Source organism: Gigantopelta aegis, chromosome 9 (assembly GCF_016097555.1).
Source record: "Gigantopelta aegis isolate Gae_Host chromosome 9, Gae_host_genome, whole genome shotgun sequence".
Classification (NCBI taxonomy): Eukaryota; Metazoa; Mollusca; class Gastropoda; order Neomphalida; family Peltospiridae; genus Gigantopelta; species Gigantopelta aegis.
In genome coordinates, this window is record NC_054707.1 from 76,969,219 (window position 1) to 76,993,564 (window position 24,346).

General features: G+C 38.8%; 1 protein-coding gene across 1 annotated transcript in view; it reads right to left on the reverse strand.

Annotated features, from left to right (window-relative positions):
* Window positions 1-24,346, reverse strand: part of LOC121382035 (relaxin receptor 1-like) — a 120,338-nt gene that overhangs the window by 37,502 nt on the left and 58,490 nt on the right. The window contains exons 4-6 of the mRNA XM_041511509.1: window positions 22,495-22,650; window positions 6,270-6,341; window positions 5,541-5,649 (exon numbers count right to left, since the gene is read on the reverse strand). Coding sequence (XP_041367443.1) covers window positions 5,541-5,649; window positions 6,270-6,341; window positions 22,495-22,650 — 337 coding nt within the window. The remainder of the gene's footprint in view (window positions 1-5,540; window positions 5,650-6,269; window positions 6,342-22,494; window positions 22,651-24,346) is intronic.

Genomic DNA, 24,346 nt, shown 5'->3' on the forward strand with positions numbered 1-24,346 from the left:
CTTTACTTTTTCTGAAGGTCCACCAAGGCAGGTTTCAATCAAATTCAGTCCAAATGATCCCCTCATGGCACTTACTAAATGTTGTTATTTTTCAAGGTCCACATACAAGCAAATTTGAATCAGATATATTCCAAATTATCCTCTCATGGATCTGACAAAGTATTGCTATTTTTTGGGCTGATTCAAAATCCAAGATGGCCACCCTGGATCAGACATTTTCAACGTCTTCTCAGATTCCACGAGGCAGATTTCAACCAAATATTGCCTAAGTCATCCTCTCATGGCCATGCATATGTTGTTATTTTGGGGACCCATCCAATAATTATAAGATGATCCTGTTTTTACCAGATTGCATCATCCTGCATATGTATTAGTTTTAATTTTGTTTTAATTATTATTGTAAATACTATCTAAATCTGTTACATTTATGTTTGGTTGTTTAGTCACTATTCCCATTGAATTTGATAAATTATATGAGAAATTATGAATTAAAAAAAAATAACCATGAAAATGATTTGGACTTAGTTTTTTTCTGTTCAATTTCAAATGCACAAACTAAGCCTTTTTTGTGTGGAACCTTGCGCAAGCTTTCACAACTGTAGACATGCTTGCAGGAACCTTGCACAGTTGAAGATATGCATGCAGCAAGCTTGCAGAAATGAAAACATGCTTGCGGGAAGCTTGCACAGTTGAAGATATGCATGCAGCAAGCTTGCAGAAATGAAAACATGCTTGCGGGAAGCTTGCACAGTTGAAGATATACATGCTGCAAGCTTGCAGAAATTAAAACATGCTTGCGGGAAGCTTGCACAGTTGAAGATATGCATGCAGAAAGCTTGCGCATGCTTAAACAAATGAAAACATGTATGCGACAAGCTTGCAGAATTACTGACTATCTTACGCGAGCTAAAGTTTAGCTTGCAAATAGCTTGCCTTGCTTGTAATATCTTGTAACAACCGTGTAACTACCTTGCGACAATCCAGCCTCAAACATGCATTTTTGTTTGGGCACTGGCTGGGATGAGAAATAGCCAAATGGGCCCACCGACAGGGATCGATCCTAGACCGACCGCGCATCAAGCGAGCGTTCTACCACTGGGCTAAGCTGTTGGTCGCCAGGGACATGAGTCATGGAATTAAATATGATGGATTATTGGCACCGACGTGTCCCATGCAGGTTTCTTAACACACGACATCTTTATAAACAGCTTAACTGACATCCTTAACAACGTGGCTGGTGTTTAAAATCTATATTTGTCAGGGTTAGGGTTAGGGTTAGGGTTAGGGTCTGTAACCGAGTTTTTTCAGGTTTTATTAAAAAAACATGTTTAATGTCGATTACTAGCTGTCTGGTATATCATGTTTAATAAGGACATGTACGAGGTATACGTGTAGTTTGGGTTAAAAACAAAAAAAGTTTAGCAATTTGGTAAATGTGCATAAATTAATAGTTTTAAAAAGAAATCGTCGCCTTTAAAGTAAAATCAGATAGTAGATTTAATCAATGCATCATTTGTCAGTATAAGTAACAGGAGATTTTCAATACAAAATCGAATGCGTAACTGTTGAAACCTGATTGTATTTTAAAGTACAATACAGTAGTACCAAACTGCTAACCTGTTTTGTTTAATGTTAGGTTCAGACTATCAACAGTCACGACTGAACTGAACTTTATTTACACTCAGGCCGTATTCTACGGCATATGAGGACATGTTTACATAGAACAATTAATATACTGTGACAAGATGGTGAAAGTACAATAACATAAATAAATACAAAAAACACACAGAAAACCAGCCAGAGGGTTTGAAAGTATTCGTAACTAAGTTACAAAATATATAAAGTTTTCTAAGGACACCAGCTTTTTTAGAGTTAAATAATTTATAAAATTTATAAATATTTGGTTTTGATTGACAGAAAGCGGGTAAATAGCGATTTCTTTCATTCTTAAAAAAACATGCATGTAAATATATAATGAAACTCATCTCCGATGTCATAATTTTTACACAATGGACATATTCGATTGTTTAGTGATACATTTTTCTATCTATCGTAATAATGGATACCAGTGTTTTTTCTCTATAAGTGTGAGATATGTCTCAAATGCAACAGTATTTTTTAATAATTTATAATTTGAAGCTTTGGATGAGTTATTAAAGTGAGTGTACCATGATTGTAAGTATTGATCAGTAAGCTTTGAGGAAATAAATCTGTTCAACAAGGAACAACTAGTAATACCATTGCACTGTGAGGACCATATATATGTACAACCAACATCATCTAAAATTGATTTTACAAACATAATCCATTTGTGATTAAAAAATTATTGTTCACATCATTTAGTAATAATTTATAGACTAGTAATGATAACTTGGACTGTTTTCCAGTGATTAATCGATACCAGATAGAAATCATTCTTAATTTTACAGTGATATAAACTGGATAACGTCCAAGTTCTCCATATAGCATGTACAATGGTGTTGATTTCCTTACAGGTAATAACAAAGCAGGCAAACTCGACGGTTGCGTTGTAATTTCCCAAATCTCCCGACTTACGACGGGTACGCTCAGTTTAACAACTAATCGGTCGTAGGCGTTGTATACGACGAGCGCTCTGACTAGCGAATTGGTCAACTCAGTCGTGTCAGTTGGTAGTCTAAGCCTAGCGTTAGGTTACTTGGTCTGGATTTACAGTTGAACACTTCCTATTTTACCACACATAATGCTCCTACTAAATTATCATTGCAGCCAGTGCACCACGACTGGTATATAAAAGGTTGTGGTATGTAGTACCCTGTCTTTGGAATGGTGCATATAAAAGATCCCTCGCTCCTAATCAAAAAGAGTAGCCCATGAAGTGGCGACAACGGGTTTTCTCTCTCAGTATCTGTGTGGTCTGATGCCATATAACCGTAAATAAATTGTGTTGAGTGCGTCGTTAAATAAAACATTTCCTTCCTTCCTTCCTCTGTTTCATGTCATTTACACTTATTTTCCTGCTTATATATATCCAATTAAGGTTCAAGCATGCTGTCCTGGGTACACACCTCGGTAATATGGTTAGTGGTTAGTGAGAGAGAAGTCGGTGTAATTGCCTTACACCTACCTACACACTGAGTCGTGAAACTCGCTCCGGATGGAATCCAGTACTGGGATGCGAGCCCAGTAACTACCAGCCTTAAGTCTGATGACTAACCACTACACCACCGGCTCATCTCTGTAAGGCTTAACAGACGTTCTGCATGATGATGTCAGTACATGGCCTCGTGGTCTAAAGCGTAACATTTTTTGCAAGTAACAGTGCACAGAAGTTTCAAGTCCCAGCCTAGACATCATGTCGTAGTATTTACAACCGTAGCTAGCCCCCTTCCAATTTATTTTTTACTGGTTATTGATTTTGGTTTTGTAAGTGTGTCACCTTCCTGAAATGGCAGCAAAATGGTATTTTAGAGCCTCAAGATTTCACATTGCCCGGGATAGGGCATGCTCCTGCATCCCCTAGTGTCTTGCGCCTTCCATGCTCGTTCGTTCCAAGAATTCATCTCCCCCCCCCCCCCCCCCCCCCACACACACACACAATCCTAGCTACGGTCCTGGGCCCCGTTTCACGAAGCGATCTTAACCCTAAGATCACCTTAAATGCATAAGGTGGCATTGCATTTAAGGTGATCTTAGATCTAAGATCGTTTCGTGGAACGGAACTCTGGGGACAAGTTCACGAAATATCGTAAGTTTACGTTTGCGACTAGCAGTTATACCGGGCATACATTTACAAGTGTTTGACATCTATTTCACGAAGAAAATGACATCATTAAGGGAAACTATATTTGTTGTACTATAATAGTTTAGTCGCAGATTTACGTTTACCTGCAAAACTATGCTTACGATGTTTGGTGAAATTGGTCCCTAAATACTCTCTAATGACAAAAGGAAAAACTAGCTTCCAGATTATGAAGTTCTTTGAAATCGCCTGGTCGAATTGATTCTATAAGGTTTACTCGGATATATCTGAAAAAGCAAGCAGTAGATCAAGTGTAAGATCAAGATCCTTAAAATGAGTATTTTCCTGTGATAGATATATGAATATTGTATTGGCAGGCTACGAGTTACCATGTCAATATTAGTAAGGGCGGTTCCAGAATTGGTGAAATGGGGGTAGAGGCGGGAAACAAGTTTCGCATACCCACCCATCCCAAAAATAAAACTTCATTTAAACCATGTGTTGAATTCTGAAACGCCTCTTAGGATATACACCTAAAACCCGTTTTATGAAGCGATCGTAGCGCTTAGACCACCTTAAGTGCATAAGGCACCTATGCACTTACCGTGATCTTACTGCTATGATCGCTTCGTAAGACTGGACCCTGAATAATAAAACCTTTATAATCAAAATTCGTATCTTTGCACAAGGCAGGGTCAAAGGGATGTTTTGAGAAGTCGTGACTGCTTCTAGTAAGCATATGTATCGCTCCAGCCAGTGCACCATGGCTGGTACATCAAAGGCCGTGGTATGTGCTATCCCTTGCTGCTAATTGAAAAGAGTAGCCCATGAAGTGGCGACAGTGGGTTTCCTCCCTCAATATCTGTGTGGTCCTTAACCATATGTCCGACGTCATATAACCGTAAATAAAATGTGTTGAGTGCGTCGTTAAATAAACCATTCACAACATTTCTTGATATAGTGATACCTTAGTAAAAACAAGCAATCTGAGAGTACTGTTAAAACAATACGTGTCTCCTACCGGGCCCAACACAACTTCTCAATTCAAGGACCAAAACTTTGAAATTTTGAGTAAAAGTCAGTGTCTATCCGTGATATTTGTATTTTTGCACAGTTCTTTACACTGTGTTTATTTAAATTTTGAATTTTTATATTGATGTTGATCATCACTTTATTTGTTTGCATTACCATAGTTTGCCATCCAATAGCCGATGTATTTTGCGTGCTGGGGTGTCGTTAAACATTCATTCATTCATTCTGTGGAAAAAATGGGTAAATCGCCATGAAAGTTAAGCTTGATCTGTAAAAGTACGTGATAACGCTAGACACAAAATTCCAACTCAATGTCTTGAGCAATTGCAACACAATTAGAAAATAAATTTTGGTATCTCCCAAGTTCAAGGGTCATAACTCTGTCAAAACTGTGTAAATCGCCATGAAAGTCAAACTTGATCTATAACAGAACATGACAAAACAAAAAGTTCAGAAAACTAATTTTCGTATCTCCAAAGTTCAAGGGCTATAACACTGTCACAAATGGGTAAATCGGCATAAAAGTCAAACTTGATCTGTAACAGTACATGGTAAAGCTATACACAAACTTTCACCTCAATATATCGAGGCATTATGAAATAACAACACCCACAAAACTATACGTGGGACATATGGACGGACGGACGGACAAACAGACGGACGGACGGACGGACGGACGGACGGACACAAGGTCGGAAGTGAAAACTATAGTCCCCTCCTGTTGGATCGGTAGGGGACTAAAAAGGGCTGTCAGAAGTTGCCAAAGTCAAATGAATTGGTCACTTACAAAACTACAGTGTTTACTGACAAGTTGCTTGGTATCTTTGTGAGCTGTGCTCGGTCACAAAAGACGCTTACGTCACTACACCAGCAGTTTGGAGGGTAATAATCGATATCTGAAAAATGTCAATGAAATCATTTATGTTGTCATCCACATGTATGAACCGTAATATGTAAACAGGTATACAATAATGTAATTTATGTTGTCATCCACATGTATGAACCGTAATATGTAAACAGGTATACAATAATGCAATTAATGTTGTCATCCACATGTATGAACCGTAATATGTAAACTTGTATACAATAATGCAATTTATGTCGTTATCTACATGTACGAACCGTAATATGTAAATAGGTATACAATAATGCAATGTATATGTTGTTATCCACATGTATTAACCGTAATATGTAAACAGGTATACAATAATACAATTTATGTCGTTATCCACATGTATTAACCGTAATATGTAAACAGGTATACATGTGTGTGTGATGTGTGTTTTTCACACACACACACACACACACACACACACACACGGAGAGAGAGAGAGAGAGAGAGAGAGAGAGAGAGAGAGAGAGAGAGAGAGAGAGAGAGAGAGAGAGAGAGAGAGAGAGAGAGAGAGAGAGAGAGAGAGAGAGAGAGAGAGAGTCGCGAAAAGAAACCTTCCAACTGACATGACTGCTGTATACTAACATTTAACATTTTTATATTTTGTAAAAGAAAATCACTTACTACAGTTAGTGTCTCTGGCCTTAGTTACTTTGACAAAATTCTGTTCCAAGTATAGGACTTGACTTGTGTCATCTGAAATATATATATTAAATAAAATTCAAAAATTATACACGTCAAATTCTCGTAACTAGCGTTACCCCCCCCCCCCCACACACACACACACTACATCCTGCCATCATGATTGTCCTCGCTGATACTCAGTACTAACAACATTACAGTCAATGTTCACTTGTGCTGGGGTGTCGATAAACACTCATTCATTCACAATTCAATCCCTGCCGCCGTCACCCACTGCACATAATTCAAGATCTGTCTCCCGTACGTTCACCTGGGATCGATCCCTGTCGGTGGGCTCATAAGGCTATGGTATGTACTATCCTGTCTATGGCATGGTGCATATAATAGATCCCTTGCTGCTAATTGAAATGAGTAGCCCATGAAAGAAAGTTGTAAAGACGGTAGGGAGTAGCCTACATGGTTGGGGAACCCACGATTTGACTGCTAGTACATGGACTGTTTATTTATTTTTTTATTCTTCCACTTAATCTGTTGGGGTTTTTTTTTACCACCAACTACGGCATTTCGTAGATTTTTATAGTTATGTCACGTGGATCCTACAATACCCGTAACTGAATAAAACACGATTATCCAAATATCTCTCCTAACTGTATATCTATTAGATCTCTCTATATCAGGCAGTTTAAAACCCGAGTGGCTCGTCTCTAGGTATAATCAGAGATAGATCTTATATAAAGTATATAATATAGCACGTTTAGTTCACTAGAAAACACAACAAAACACAATACTCTTTGGAATCTGTAATAACACTACGCTGACAAATGTACTTGCCGCAGTAGTTAATTAACAACAACAAATAATAACAGCCCAGAACTAATCACTTAATTAGTTAATCACTAGGTGTCTAGTTTACACAATCTTCTAATCACTTCACCGTGATACAACACGCACACGTGTGATAATTGAGAAACGCTTCCAGGGGAACTTAATTAATAAAGGAATTACAACTCTATTCCTAACTGGTTAATTTTTAATTAACCTTTAACTACTCATTCAGTAACCTTGTAATACAGAATTAATACTGGTACCTATCACAATAAAGACAATAACCTACAGTTTACCTAGGTCCTCTAGGATTACCCGGCTAAGCTTTATATTACCAAATACTCGTATCAAATATTAGACAGTGAAGCCTACAATTTACTTCGTCAGTTTACCGGAAACACTGTCTAAAGAATATTGGTATAATACAGTATTAAAATATTTAAAGTCACAGCAATCACATCAAGGTTATACAACAGAGCAGAAAAATATATTTACCACGCCGGACTGAACTTATATAGATCGTTCAGTGGACGACGTCCGTTTCCCCTGGATACTTCCAATGTTTCTCCTCGATATCTCTAAAATCCTATCTATTTATTCGTAAATCTGAGAGACAGCGAATATCGCCTGGGGGCACAACGCGGCACCTCACCTATCATGTGAATTTGCCCCAACTCCCAGAGACTGTATTTTTTCTTAGATGGTCAGACTTACTGTCGCCTAGTCCGCCAGAAATCACGGCCGTAAAACCGCACTATCGGAGGTATTACGTAACTACTGGCCACATGGCCTCCACACCTGGTCTAAGTGTGTATTAGGGGATACGTTCGCGCGGAGGTATTACGTAACCAAGTGCCCATCTGGTCTAAGTGCATATTGGAAACGCAGCTCTACCATCGTCGCGCGGGGGTATTACGTAACCAAGCTGCACATGGCCCTCTAAAACAATTAACATCGCCACAGGCGAAAAGATAAGAGCATGTACCGTCACACACCCCCACCTCAAAAAGGATATTTCCTCTACTCTAGGATTAGGGAAATATACTACATTTAAACAAAACAAAATGTGCATTAACCGACGCATCCGGCATTTATAACACATAGTAATAAGGTGACTACCAGTAATCACACTGAGTCTCATTATCACAACGTTCAACTTCGGGACAGGGCATCAGCGATTACATTGGATGTGCCCTTGATATGTTCAATGGTAATTGGGGATTCCTGCAGAAGAAGACTCCATCTCAAAACTCTCTGGTTGGTGGCTTTCATTCTGTGAATGAAGGTAAGCGGATTATGGTCAGTAAAGACAACCACTTGATGCAATGCCGATTTCACGTAGATCTGAAAATGCTTCAGAGCTAGTACCATGGTGTCACGGGGATTCTATAATTCCCGTAACTGAATAAAACACGATTATCCAAATATCTCTCCTAACTGTATATCTATTAGATCTCTCTGTAACAGGCAGTTCAAAACCGCTTTGGCTCGTCTAGGTATGATCAGAGATACGATCTTATATAAAGTATATATTATTATAGCACGTTAGTTCTCTAGAAACACAACAAAAACACAATACACTTTGGAATCTGTATTAACCTACGCTGACAAATGTACAGCCGTAGTAGTTAATTAATAACAACAATAATAACAACCCAGAACTGATCACTTAATTAGTTAATCTCTAGGTGTCTAGTTACACAATATGCGAATCACTTCACCGTGCCACAACACCCACACGTGTGATAATTGAGAAACGCTTCCAGGATAAGTTAATTAATAAAGGAATTACAGCTCTATTCCTAACTGGTTAATTTTTAATTAACCCTAACTACTCATTCAGTAACCTTGTAACACAGAATTAATACTGGTACCTATCACAATAAAGACAATAACCTACAGCTTACCTAGGTCTTCTAGGATGACTGGCTAAGCTTTATATCACCAAATACTCGTATAATGTTAGAACAAAAAGTCTACGATTTACTTCGTCAGATAACCGAAGACACTGTCTAAAGAATATTGGTATAATACAGTATTAAAATATTTAAAGTCACATCAATCACATCAAGGTTATACACAGAGCAGAAATAAAAATATTTACCAAAGTCCAACGGACTACGTTCCCTGGGAGCCGTCCTTTCTCGTTCTCCTCGATATCTCTAAAAACTAGCTATTTATTATAAAATCAGAATTCGCCTGGGGGTACAAGGCGGTACCTCCCCCTATCATCTGATATTTCCACCGCGACCAAGTGGTATTTTTTTCCTCAGATCGTCAGACTTAATGTCGCCAGTTCGCTAGAGATTCGACGGTCGCGCGGAGGTATTACATAACTACTCGCCACATGCCCCCCCCCCCCCCCCCCGCACCTGGCTAAGGGTGTGTATTAGGCGTACCGATCGAGGACCGTCGCGCAGAAGTATTACGTAACAAGTTGCCCAGCTAGCTAAGTGCATTTGGAACTGCATACGGCCTTCTAAAACAATTAATATCGCCACAGGCGAAAAGAAATTAAGAGCATGTACCGTCACACATGGCCAAAGATTCCTTGTCTATAGTGAAATAGTTCACCTGGTGTTTGTCAAACGTTTTGGAGAAGAAACTTACAGGATGGTCCAGTCCATTTTCGTCTTCTTGGAACAGCACAGCTCCAGCTCCCACGTCACTGGCATCCACAGCCAGCTTGAAAGGCATTCGGTAGTCTGGTGCTGCCATCACGGGAGACGAGGAGAGCATCTGCTTAAGACGGTTGATTGACTTCTCGCATTCATCTGACCACTGGAACTTCGATTCCTTCTTTAGTGCCGCACGTTTTACAGGTTTTCTCCGATAGGCATGCTGTCGAATCGGAGTAGCGTTGAGTTCCAAGCGCACGTCCTGGATTAAGGTATTGGTAACCGTTGGAAAGTCCTGACAAATGGAAACATTGTCTTGTATCAACGTAGTCAGCTCTGCTCGCTGGGGGCTGTCAAGGTGCAAGTCCGCACTCAAGTCTGCGAGAATCTAGCTGTTGGTTAATTTGATCTCTGCAGTCTTGACGTCATCACAGCCAATTGAGTGACTCTCAATTTGGACAGGTAACTCTGGAACTATCAGCAGTCTGTCAAAATAACCTTTTAGCAAATTGATGTGACAATACCTACTTTTCCTAACCCTATCAGGAGTGTTTATCACATACCCTGTTTCATTAACCCGTTTGTGCACAACATAGGGCCCGAAATACCTGTTCTGCAATGAACCCCGTTTAATGGGAAGGTACAGCAGCACCTTATCGACTGGTTTAAATTCCCGACTCCTAGCCTTCCTATGAAACACTGATTTTATTTTGCTCTGAGCATAGCTCAGATGCTTCCTAGCTAGTTCGGTCGCCGGCAACAACCTATCTCTAACTCTCTTATTCATTAATACTCCCTTGTCCATATCATAACCTGACATCTGATCCATCTCACCCTGTTAACAATGTAGTGCGAGCTGCCAACAAATTTGGATCAGGCCCCTGCTCTAGGATTAACTCTTGTCTATTACAAGGTACGTCCCCTCTATCAAACACAACTGGTTCATTTCCCTTCTGCGGGAGGTCAACAGGTTCCACCACATTTAGTTCCTCAGTTGACTTATCTACCATTTTACTGATAACCTCATCCATTCCAATTTCATGGCTCACACACGTATCAGACAATTCACAATTTTCCTCTCGGTCTCGTGCTACCCTTCCGGCCATAGCCCTAGTCAATACACACGCAGGATAACTAATCTCATCAACCTCACACTCTTTTATGGGTAAAGGGCTGTCTTCAATTAAAAATTTGTCACCTTGGGGCTGGCAACATTGACTAGTCAAATCGTTACCCAACAAAACTCCTATGTTTTCAACAGGCAAGTCCTTCACAACACCCATAATGACTGGTCCCGTCACAAACTTCGAACACAAGAAAACGTTATGTAACCGGACAACCATTTTTTCTCCAGTAACCGAGGTTAAGGCCAAAGTACGTTCTGTATCTGAATTCTGAATACCAGCTAAACAATCTGACGTGATAAGCGACTGGCTACACCCTGTATCTCAATAGATTGATATTGCCTTAGGACTCAATTCTTGTTTCACATCACAAACCATACCAGTGGACACATACGGGTTTACTTGCTCTGCCATGGGACTAACCATTAACTCTCTCGCTAACGGAGCTGACCTCACTAAACCGACCGCTTGCGCATTGTCGCGTTTCCTTTTAAAACAGTCCCCGACAAGATGGTTATCCTTTTTACAGTAACTGCAATGTGGACGAAAAGTTCGTGCATTGGTTGATAATGCAGGTTTATCCTTAATTTGCCCACCAGGTGCATTCCTTGCATGACTAGCTGACCAACTAGATGACTCTCCCCGATAGTTACTTTCCCGGGAAAAACCTGGCTGAAATTTCTTCTTACCACCCTGTTGTATAGAGGTACCCTGTACTGTCTGAGCTTTGTGTATTAACACGTAATCATCTGCCACTATGCCTGCCTCCTCTATCTTTTTGATATCACGATCCTCTAAATGAATACGTAAGCTTACCGGTAATCTGTTCTGTAAGATCAACAACTCCCGTAACTCGGTATATGATTCTACCTGATGAGAAACCATCCATTTATCAAACATCCCTGCCTTCTTAGCCAAAAACTCACTATAAGACTGACTCTGCGTTTTTTTCAACTCGCTATGCCGTAAACGATAATCCTCAGGTCGTAATTCATAAGCCCTCAACACTGCAGACTTAACTAGGTCGTACTGACTTGCTTGCTCATCACTCATTGAATTATAAGCTACACTAGCCTTCCACTTAAACTTAGACACGGCTAACAATGTCCACTTAGACTGCGGCCAATTTAGCTGCTTAGCGGCCCGTTCAAAAAGTTGGAAGAACATATCTACCTCCTGGTCGTCAAACACAGGCTCTGATCTATAAGCCTCCAACATGTTAAACCCATTTCCTGCCTCACGTCTAACTTCTTCAGTATTCAACTTTAACTCATGTTCCACTTTTAATTTTGCTAACTGGAATTCTCTATCCCTATCTCTCTCTTCTCTCTCTCTCTCTCTCTCTCTCTCTCTCTCTCTCTCTCTCTCTCTCTCTCTCTCTCTCTCTCTCTATCTCTTCCTTTTCTCTATCTCTATCTTCTTTTTCTCTATTCCTATCTCTCTCTCTCTCTCTCTCTCTCTCTCTCTCTCTCTCTCTCTCTCTCTCTCTCTCTCTCTCTATCTATATCTCTCTCTCTTCTCTATCCCTCTCTTCTCTTTCTCTCTCTCTCTCTCTCTCTCTATCTAATGCACGTTCTTCTCTTTCGTACTCAAGCTTTTTAAAAGCTAACTGTTGTTCCATACTCAAGTCATTTATCTCTATACCTGGAACATCTCACTTTCTTCCATAACAGGGCTATCACCAAAAACTTCCTGGATAATAATTGTCCTTATATCTCCTAATGTTTTAGCTGATGTTAAATCAATTTCCCGCTCACTCGCGATTTCAACTAACTCGGCCTTACGTGCTCGCTTAATCTCCACTACACTGAGCGTAGGCCTATCCAGTAAATTCTTATCCATGTTTAGGTATGACGCACTTATTATTAATAAAGTTTCTAGTGAACAACGTTGCTACTTATAGTTAATTTGTAAAAATCATTTATAAAGCCCCCATTTACAAACAATACTTTTTAATTATGCATGTCCCGTTTCAGATCCGGGACGAGCGCCCCAATTTTTACTACTGTTACGGGGATCCTATAATACCCTAAACTCAATAAAACACGATTATCCAAATATCTCTCCTAACTGTATATCTATTAGATCTCTCTGTATCAGGCAGTTTAAAATCCGAGTGGCTCGTCTCTATGTATAATCAGAGATAGATCTTATATAAAGTATATAATATAGCACGTTTAGTTCACTAGAAAACACAACAAAACACAATACTCTTTGGAATCTGTATTAACACTACACTGACAAATGTACTTGCCGCAGTAGTTAATTAACAACAACAAATAATAACAGCCCAGAACTAATCACTTAATTAGTTAATCACTAGGTGTCTAGTTTACACAATCTTCTAATCACTTCACCGTGATACAATACGCACACGTGTGATAATTGAGAAACGCTTCCAAGGGAACTTAATTAATAAAGGAATTACAACTCTATTCCTAACTGGTTAATTTTTAATTAACCTTTAACTACTCATTCAGTAACCTTGTAATACAGAATTAATACTGGTACCTATCACAATAAAGACAATAACCTAAGGTTTACCTAAGTCCTCTAGGATGACCGGCTAAGCTTTATATTACCAAATACTCGTATCAAATATTAGACAGTGAAGCCTACAATTTACTTCGTCAGTTTACCGGAAACACTGTCTAAAGAATATTGGTATAATACAGTATTAAAATATTCAAAGTCACATCAATCACTTCAAGGTTATACAACAGAGCATAAAAATATATTTACCACGTCCGGATTGAACTTATATAGATCGTTCAGTGGACGACGTCCGTTTCCCCTGGATACTTCCAATGTTTCTCCTCGAAATCTCTAAAATCCTATGTATTTATTCGAAAATCTGAGAGACATCGAATATCGCCTAGGGGCACAACGCGACACCTTACCTATCATGTGAATTTGCCCCAACTCCCAGAGACGGTATTTTTTCTAGATGGTCAGACTTACTGTCGCCTAATCCGCCAGAAATCACGGTCGTTAAACCGCACTATCGGAGGTATTACGTAACTACTGGCCACATGGCCTCCACAACTGTTCTAGGTGTGTATTAGTGGGTACGGTCGCGCGGAGGTATTACGTAACCAAGTGCCCACCTGGTCTAAGTACATATTGGAAACGCAGCTCTACCATCGTCTCGCGGGGGTATTACGTAACCAAGCTGCACATGGCCCTCTAAAACAATTAACATCGCCACAGGCGAAAAGATAAGAGCATGTTCCGTCACAAGTTATTTTAATTCTTAGCCGTTCTACGTTTCAGTCATCATAAATGCTCATAATTAGACAGGGAATAATACCGTGGATATACCGATCGGTGCGTTGCGAAAATACAAATTTGGAAATCATGAATTGTGTAAAATGCACGAGCGCCACCTATTGGAAAGTTGGCGATAGTTTTCTAATATTACACATTCAACTAATACTGATATGACGACAGCGACAAATACAGATATTAATTAATAACTGTCATATACATGATATTGTGTATCTTCAATATATATATATATATATATATATATATATATATATATATATATATATATATATATATATATTTAAATGAATTAGAAAATAATGTTTGCAAGATTTATTTCTGTAATAGCAATTGTTTCTCTTTTAAAATGTATATTGTTTTTCCTATTACTCAGTACTCCTGCGCCAACCACAGCTACTTTGCATACTGCTAAGTCATAAAGCTATTTGTTTAGAAAAGTGCTTACTTTGCATACTGCTAAGTCGTAAAGCTATTTGTTCAGAACAGTGCTTACTTTGCATACTGCTAAGTCGTAAAGCTATTTGTGTAGAACAGTGCTTACTTTGCATACTGCTAAGTCGTAAAGCTATTTGTGTAGAACAGTGCTTACTTTGCATACTGCTAAGTCGTAAAGCTATTTGTTTAGAAAAGTGCTTACCTTCTGCCTGATTCAAGGAGAAACGGTTCTGTGACTATAGCGTGTTTTCAAAATGTCTCAAGTAATTTCCAGTTCATCAACAATACACAGACATATTTATCTCCCATTCCGGTACACAGATAATCTCCGTTAAAGGCACTGTTTCGAGTTTGTTGCCACTGTAAGATGTTTCTGAATAACGAGGCCTTCTAAACGACTCAAACTACACTTTAAATAAAGTTTCTGTTTTAAAACACCAGTGTCTCTATATCCAGTGTGTTTCTAATCGTCCTGATGTTTGTAGTAGCTTAAACTTCTTTTTAATATGCATGTCTATACATACATACATACATACATACATACATACATATATGTATATATACATATACATGTATATACGTACGTACATACAGACATACAGACAGGCGGACAGAAAGAGAGAGGGAGACATACAGAGAGACAGGCAGAGAGACAGGCAGACAGACAGAAAGATAGATAGATAGATATATAGATAGATAGAAGATAGATAGATAGATAGATAGATAAAGAAATAGACCGATATATATATATATATATATATATCATACACACACACACGTATATATATATATATATATATATATATATATATATATATATATATATACATACATATATACATACATACATACATACATACATACATACATATATATATATATATATATATATATATATATATATATATATATATATATATATATATATAGTATATATATGTGTGTGTGTGTGTGTGCGTATGTGTGTGTGCGTGCGTGCTTGTGTGTGTGCGTGTGTGTTTGTGTGTGTGCGTGTGTGTGTACGTAAGTATATACATAAATACAATCACAATGTATATATTTGTACGTACGGAATTATTGGGAGATTAATTCTTGTTTGGATTACTACAAATAATACGACGAGAAACACATTGACTATACAGACACCGAGATTTGAAAATGAAACTACATAGCATATATTAATAACAGTAGACATTAGAACGACTCTACTATTCGGGATCATCTTTCTATAGCAGAAAACTCGGCACAGTCGCTTTAAAAATGCGTGGTTCTTTAAAGAACACGGTATCCCGCTGGAAAATATTGCAAAAACCCCCAACAAAAACCACCCCGACATGTTTGTTTTTATCCGCTTGGCATAGAGGGCCTTCCGTGACAAGTAATTCGTGTTCGTGCATCAATGATTTAAAACGATTTTCTAAAGTTATTATTCCGGCAATTCGATTTCCATGAAAGGAGTCTTCTATGCAATCGTTTTACTTTGTTTACAGGGGAAGGGAAGGGCCGGATTTAGCTAATCTGGTAGAGCGCTCGCCAGAGGTGCTTGCGTTGTAGGATCGAACCACCTCAGTGGATCCATTCTCTGATTGGGTTTTCCCCGTTCCAACCAGTGCACCACGACTGGTATATCAACGGCCGTGATATGTGTTGTCCTGTCTGTGAAAAAGAGCATATAAAAGATCCCTTCCTGCTAAAGGAACAAATGATGAGGCTGTTCCTTTAAGACTACGAATCAAAAATTACCAAAAGTTTTAAATCCAACAGCCGAGGATTAATAAGGGGGCAAAGGGGGCAACTGCCCAGCCCCCCCCTTCCCTGTTAGAAGCTCCCCCCCCCAGACTAAGGACTTCCTTTATATAAAAAATGTAATAATTAAAACATTAGTTCATTTTTTTATTTTTCATGTAATTTAATTTCTATGTTGAGGGGCCCCCGAACCTGAAGTGCCCTGGGCCCCTGCCCCTGCCCCCCAAGGTCTAAATCCGGCCCTGTCTAGTGGTGTCATTAAACAAAACAGATTTTAAATAATATTCTTCCAAGTTAAAGGACAAAACCGCCGTGTCACATTAACAAGATCCAAGGATTGGCTATTAGGTTTGAAACATATTATGGTAATTGCGACACTTTATCGGAAAATCGGACAAGAATTTCGCAGTCGCCACTATGACTACTGTGATTGCACAATACAGAAGCCAAGTCTATTTATATAGAACCGTAACTAATATAGTATGTATAGTGTCTTAAGAGAGTCGGTGTTGACACCTACTGCTGCAATCTCGCACCCCACCTCATTTTATAGCATAGCATAATTATCCATGAAATACAAACACAATTATAGATTTGTACACGAAATTGTAGCTGTAAATATTGAAATTATACTTGAGGTATCAGCTTTAAAACTATTAAAAATAACTCGAGATAGAGGCGGCATTTCTAACCATTTCTAACCATTTCTAAACATGAATTTCGAAAGTGCAGCTGCAAATATTGAAATTGTTTTTCGAAATTGCAGCTTTAAACAGCTCTAAACAGTCAAACATTTGGGAGGGAAGGTGGGGGGAGAGAGAGACGTAACCCAATGGTAAAGCGCTCGCTTGATGCGCGGTCGGTCTAGGATGGGGTGGGCTATTTCTCGTTCCAGCCAGTGCTTCACAAAGTGTTGTAACAAAGTCCATGATATGTACTATTCTGTCTGTGGAATGTTGTATATAAAAGATCCCTTGCTGCTAATCGGAAAGTGTATCCATTTGCGTGGCATCAGCAGGTTTCGTCTCTCATTATTTGTGTGGTCGTTAACCTGTCCGACGTCATATAACAGTAATCAAAATATGTTGAGTGCGTCGTTAAATAAAACATTTCTTTTTTCCTTAAACATTTGAAAATAAACTAAAGATAACAGCATTAAATATGTTTTTTAAACTGTACCTTTCAAAACTTGTTTTTCTTTCTAAATGATTAAACATTTACAAAATACATTTGAGATGATAAATATCAGAAAGCACTGTAGCAAGTTAAGGACCAAATGTCTTAATTAACATGTAAAACTAGAGATGTAGACATATGTGTAAGTTAAAGTTTATTTATTAGTATCGGCTACTAGATGTAAAACATTTTGGTAATTCTAACATAAAGTCTTTCAGAGAAAACCCGCCAAATTGTTTAGTTTGTGTTAGACTTTAGATAGTTTCCGTATATTACGAACGTTGTTGGTAACATAACTATTACATCAACAATACCATGAAGTTTCAATGTGATTACAGGCGTCAAAGTTACTCTACGTACATTGTTTTGAATTCAGCTTAAGGAATATGTGACCGGTATCGCTGTTTGACGTCCATGACCGGTCTCGGTGGCGCAGTGGTTAAGCCATCGGACTTCAGGCTGGTAGATACAGGGTTCGCAGCACGTTACCGGCTCCGACCCAGAGCGAGTTCTTAAGGGCTCAGTGGGTAGGTGTAAGGCCAATACACCCTCTTCTGTCTCACTAACCACTAACCAACTAACAACTAACTCACATCCCAGATAGCTGAGGTGTGTGCCAAAGACAGCGTGCTTGAACCTTAATTGGATATAAGCACGAAAATAAGTTGAAATGACATTACGTCCATGAGCATATTTAACGAGTACAAGAAAACATATTAAATTACTTGGTATTGCATTTAAAATATATTAAACATTTTTAAAATGTCACAAGGGTTAACTGCTATTTCAATAATATTCAACAGTGTAGATATCACGAGGAAATGTCAGTGTATTTGTTATATATCTTTAAAACAGTCACTAGTGAAATAACAGTGTTATCAGTTGCAACTGACGATAATATTTCAGGAGCAAATATAGTATTTTCCTAAGGAGGGGTTGTAAAGTTGAAAAGGGTACCTTCAGTATTCAGTGAAGGGGCTCAAAGTTTAAAAAGGGCACCTATGGTATTCAAGCAGATGCTACGTTTTGTGTCTCTACAATACAATGTATCTGACAATTCGTTGGTTAAAAACGTATCCAACTCGCTTTCGCTCTGATTCGGTTTTTCCCCTTCGCAACCAGTGTCTTACGACCTTTGTATTGTTTTTGTCTGTGTTTTGGTATATCACAGGCCGTTGTTTATGATGTTCTGTTTGTGCGAAAGTATACATGAAAGACCTGCTTCTACTAATGGAAAAACAATTCTGAAGACAATGGACTGAATTTAGGAAGTCTGTTGATCTTACATGCAGGCGTTTAACTTTTGTAAATGGGATGTAGTTACACGCGTGCAAGACACAAATGCGCTTTGTAAATTCGGCCTCATATGTCAGATTTACCAAATGTTTGACATCCAATAGCCGATGATTAATAAATCAATGCATATCTCCATGAGCCCCTCTTAATGACAAAAATGTTCTCTTCTTTGTCCTACGCTATAAGAAGAGATATAAATTTGGCTTCTGCCAACCCCACTCTATATAAATAACGATAAAAATATGTCTTTGCCCCCCCCCCCCCCCCACACACACACACACTAAAGATTGTGCCCTCAGATATTGTTCCTACGTGTTTGTAATGTGCACTAGACGTGTCATTAAACAAAATTAATTTTAAACATTGATATATCTGTATGTGTGTGTGTGTGTGTGTACGTGTGTGCGTGTGTGCGTGAGAGAGAGAGAGCGAGAGAGAGAGAGAGAGAGAGAGAGAGAGAGAGAGAGAGAGAGAGAGAGAGAGAGCGAGCAAGCGAGAGAGAGACAGAGACAGAGACAGAGAGACAGAGAGACTACAGCTTTAACACAGGCTTCACAGGTTTGGTTTTGTTTGTTGGTTTTTTTTTTGGGTTTTTTTTAAATCTCGTATGCGAATCGATCAACGTCAGCCGCGCTCAAAGAGACATCACGTCCTGTGAGCGAGGTTTGAGGTTTAATTTGGCTGAGAACAGTTTGACGTCTCGGAACAGTTCTTAACGTCACGCAGATATCCTGAACTATAATGACTTGTTCTACAGAATGTCATACTCCTCCGCGGAAACAAAACAGAACAAAGTGAAATACAAAAAGAACCATTGCTTATGTCAGATATCTTTTTTTTATCTGCCCATTCATCAACTAGTTCCTGGCGTCTCGTGCCTTCCTTTCCGCGCTGTTGGTGGTGTAGGGGAGGAACTATATATTAGGCTCATTGAAGTGAGTTTCTTGAGTTAGCTGTCATTGATAAAAAGATAACGTTTATTTTGTTTAACGACACCACCAGAGCACATTGATTTGTTAATCGTCGGCTTTTGGATATCAAACGTTTGGTAATTTTGACTTATAGTCTTATAGAGGAAACCCGATACATTTCTCCATTAGTAGAATGGGATCTTTTATATGCACCATCCCATAGACATGATTCTTAAGATAGCACATACCACGGCCTTTACCTCCTCTTAGTCAGAAAGATGAAACAATGACAGTAAGGTGGGCTTGACGTAGCCCAGTGGTAGAGCGCTCGCTTCGTGCGCGGTTGGTTTGGGCTATTTCTCATTCCAGACAGTGCGCCACGACTAATATACAAAATGCAGTAGTATGTGCTGCCCTGCCTCTGGGATGGTGCATATAAAAAGATCCCTTGCTACTAATGGAAAAATATAGCGGGTTTCCTCTCTAAGAATATATATGTCAACATTACCAAATGTTTGACATCAGTTAGCCGATGATTAATAAATCAATGTGCTCTGGTGGCGTCGTTAAACAAAACAAACTTTATAATGATTAAAATTACACATTAACACATTATCTTGTTTAAAGTATCAGGAAATGTTTTATTTAACGACGCACTCAACACATTTTATTTACTTTTATATGGCGTCGGACATATGGTATCAGGTCGTTTCGTAACCATACCGTTTCGTACCATACCGGTTCGTACCATACCGGTTCGTACCCAAAAGCATACCAGTTCGTACCCAAAGGCATACCAGTTCGTAACCAGAGGAACATCGGCATACCAGTTCGTACCCACATTTGTACATGTTATTTAATGAAAAATAAAACAACAAAAATCCAAGCCAACTGCATTTTAATAATTAGCGATTAGAAATTGTCACGAAGAATCATGTCAAGCGAAGTCAGCTTATTTGTTGATATATTTCAAACACATAACATTTTTATTTTTACATGACAAAAAACATTTTATGTACAAACATAACAATATTTACAAATATAGTAATATTAACAAAATTAAAAAAATATATAGAGAGATATTGAAACCCAGTATATTCATACAATTGTATTTATGGTAAAGGTAAATGTGAAATTAATAAAAACTTACATGTTGGTATATTTCTCAAAACTTTCAAAATGTGACTTATTCCCTATTTAGCACCGAGTCCTTCAATTATTGACAGGTGAAAGTAGCATTATGAACTTTTAAATTTGCATATGACATGAATTTGCATACCGTTATTACACGGGTTAATACAATCAAATATTAAATGGGTTTATGACAAAAGAATTGCTCTTTGGCTACGAAAAGGTATGCTTTTTGGTTACGAAAAGGTATGCTTTTTGGTTACTAAACGGCATGCTTCAGTGATGCACAGCACATAGTTGCTCATTTAATGCTTATAAAAGATACTGAGTGATTATTACAACACATTTTTTGCTAAATGTTACAATATGTTTGTAATAAAACATTATAATTGTGTATTTAAAAAATATATTAATGTTAGGTGTAATGTATGACATTATTTAATTGGTGAACTGGTATGCTAGTGGTTACGAAACGGTATGGTACGAACGGGTTTGGGTACGAAACGTCTAGAAACCGGACATATGGTTAAGGACTATTGAGACAGAAACCCCGCTGACGCCACTTCATGGGCAAACTCTTTTCAATTAGTAGCAAGGGATCTTTTATATGCACCATCCCACAGACAGGATAGCACATACCACGGCCTTTGATATAGCAGTCGTGGTGCACTAGCTGGAACGAGAAATAGCCTAACGTAGAGTATCAGTGTCTGTATATTCAGTAGTTTTCTTGTCGTCCTAATGTTTTAAGTAGCCCAAACGGGACTTTGTCGTCCAAATATACCGAACAACCCCCTCCCCCCCCCCCCCCCCCCCCAAAAAAAAAAAACAATGAAAAGAAAAGTAAAAGAAACACGAACAAATTTAGTTTTCTTTAATTTATTTAAAATTATTGATTTTTTAATCCCATTAGTTTTTGTGTCTATTACAAACAATTATAAATATCTTGTAACCTTTATAAGCCCATGTGTACAGTATGTTCATTGGATTAAATTTATAATGAAAATATTCATTGATATCGTTTCTTTTGCTGTTTTCGATATTTCGTACGTACAAAACAAAACAACAATTACATTAAAATACAAAATGAAGATTGAGGTTCTAAAACAATGAAAACAATTTGTTTAAATGCAATATCTATACAGATACTAGTATTAATATTATAAACAAAAAAATATAGCAACAAGCTCAGGATGGTCTCTACTGCAGTTTTAGCCACGTGTTACAAGAAAGAAGTTTCTTTTGTTTAACGACACAACTGGAGCACACTGTCTAATTAATCATCGGCTATTGGATGTCAAACATTTGGTAATTCTGACACGTAGTCATCAGAAGAAACCCGCTACATATTTCCTAATGCTGGTCAGGTCAGATCATAGGGTTATACGTGCACATTCAGAACAAGCTGTTGTAGCGCACGCCTGTCCTGGGCGCAGGTGCCGGTCTCGGCCGACTCCTCCGTCCAGAACAGGAAAAGGGTTAAAAGTACTTGCCATGTCATGCTCAACGTAGCACGAGAAATAGCCCAATGGGCCTACCGACGGGTATCGATCCTAAACTGTTCGAGCATCAAGCGAGCGCTTTATCATTGGACTACATCCCACCCAAAACAATGTTGCAGGTTACAAAATAAACGTAACGTTTTACTTATACTTACTAGGGCTACTATAAGCTTCGTCAGTACCATCTGGACAGTCAATCTTTCCATCGTTTATCATTTCAAAATCTAAACACTCGGCAGTTACAGGGCACGGAAATGTCAGTACAGGACATGTTATTTCGCTGTATGTAAATCCATTCACCTGGAAATGACCTGGAAAACAATATTTCTTTAAACATTTAAAACCGTTTGGGATAAAACTATACTTTAAAAAAAACACACACCAAAAAACAACAGCAAAATAAAAACAAAAACAAAAAATAAAAATAAAACAATGGGGGAAAATAACGACCAGCATGGTCTGGACATGGAGTGTGCGTATGTGGGGGTGGGGGGGGGGGGGGGGGGTGTGAGTGTGTGGGGGTGGGGGGGGTGTGTGTGTGGGGGGGGTGAGTGCGTGTGTGTGTGTGTGTGTGTGTATGTGTACGTGTGTGTATGTGTACGTGTGTGTGTGTGTATGTGTACGTGTGTGTGTATGTGTGTGTGTGTGTGTGTGCGTGTGCGCGTGTGTGTGTGTGAGTGTGTGTGTGTGTGTGCGTGCGTGTGTGTGTGTGTGCGTGTGTGTGTGTCGAATATGAAGTTATCGAACTCTTTCGTTTACATTTCCCCTGGACATCTATATGAATCGCGGGCGGGACGTATCTCAGTAGTACAGCGCTCGCCTGATACGCGATCGATCTAGGATAATGTTTAAAGGCACGGTGATCCCATTGCGCTATTTCTCGTTCCAGCCAGTGCTCCTCAACTGGTGTAACAAAGACCGTGGTATGTACTATCCTGTCATGGGATGGTGCATATAAAAGATCCCTTGCTGCTAATCGGAAGGAGTATCCCATGTAGTGGCGACAGCGGGTTTCCTCTCTCAATAGCTGTGTGGCCCATAACCATGTGTTCGACGACATATAACCGTATATAAAATGTGTTGAGTGCGTTGTTAAATAAAACATTTCCTTCCTTCTATATGAATATCCGAATGTTGCACTATAAAAAAATATTTTAGCCTTAGTGGGGCGAGTCGTTCGACCCCCCCCCCCCCCTTCCATCTGCCACTGGTAATAGACCTATATAACATTCTCAAACATGAGGGTCGTTTAAAAAGGCTGAAACCTAACCTTGCTCTGCGTGAAAGATCTGCTAACAATGTGACATTTCAACCTCTCTCTTACACAGGGCGGGACGTAGCCCAGTGGTAAAGCGTTCGCTTGATGCGCGGTCGGTTTGGGATCGATCGGCGTAATTTGTTTGTGTTTCCTGGCAACATTTACCCTTGACCAATGTGAAGATACAGACGTTGCAACAAAGATCGTATTATGTTGAATTGTTCGTTCCAGTCAGTGCACCACGACTGGTATATCAAAGGTCGTGTGATATGTGCTATTCTGTCTGTGGGATGGTGCATATAAAAGATTCCTTGCTACTAATGGGAAAATGTAGCTGGTTTCCTCTCTAAGACTACACGTCAAAATTGCCAAATATCTGACATCCAATAGCCGATTATTAATATATCAATGTGATATGGTGGTGTGGTTAAACAAACGTCCAGCTCTTTTATTCTATTTCAGGAGGATCCACACCAGTTTATAAGGCAAATGTTGGACGAACTTGGAAAAGAAATTAATATTTCTTTAATGATATCTAAGCACATATTAAAATACGGCTACGTAGTGTCTTTAAGCCCTATCTACACGATCATACATTTGTCACAAAAAAATGGTTGAACATGCCGAGACAAATGTCCCCACTTGTTGACGTTTGTATAACTTTCTGTCTACACGATGCAACATTCTTTGACTTTTGTCCACATTTGTTGCGGGTTTTTGACGTTTGTTTTGAAATTTGTTTTTAAAAG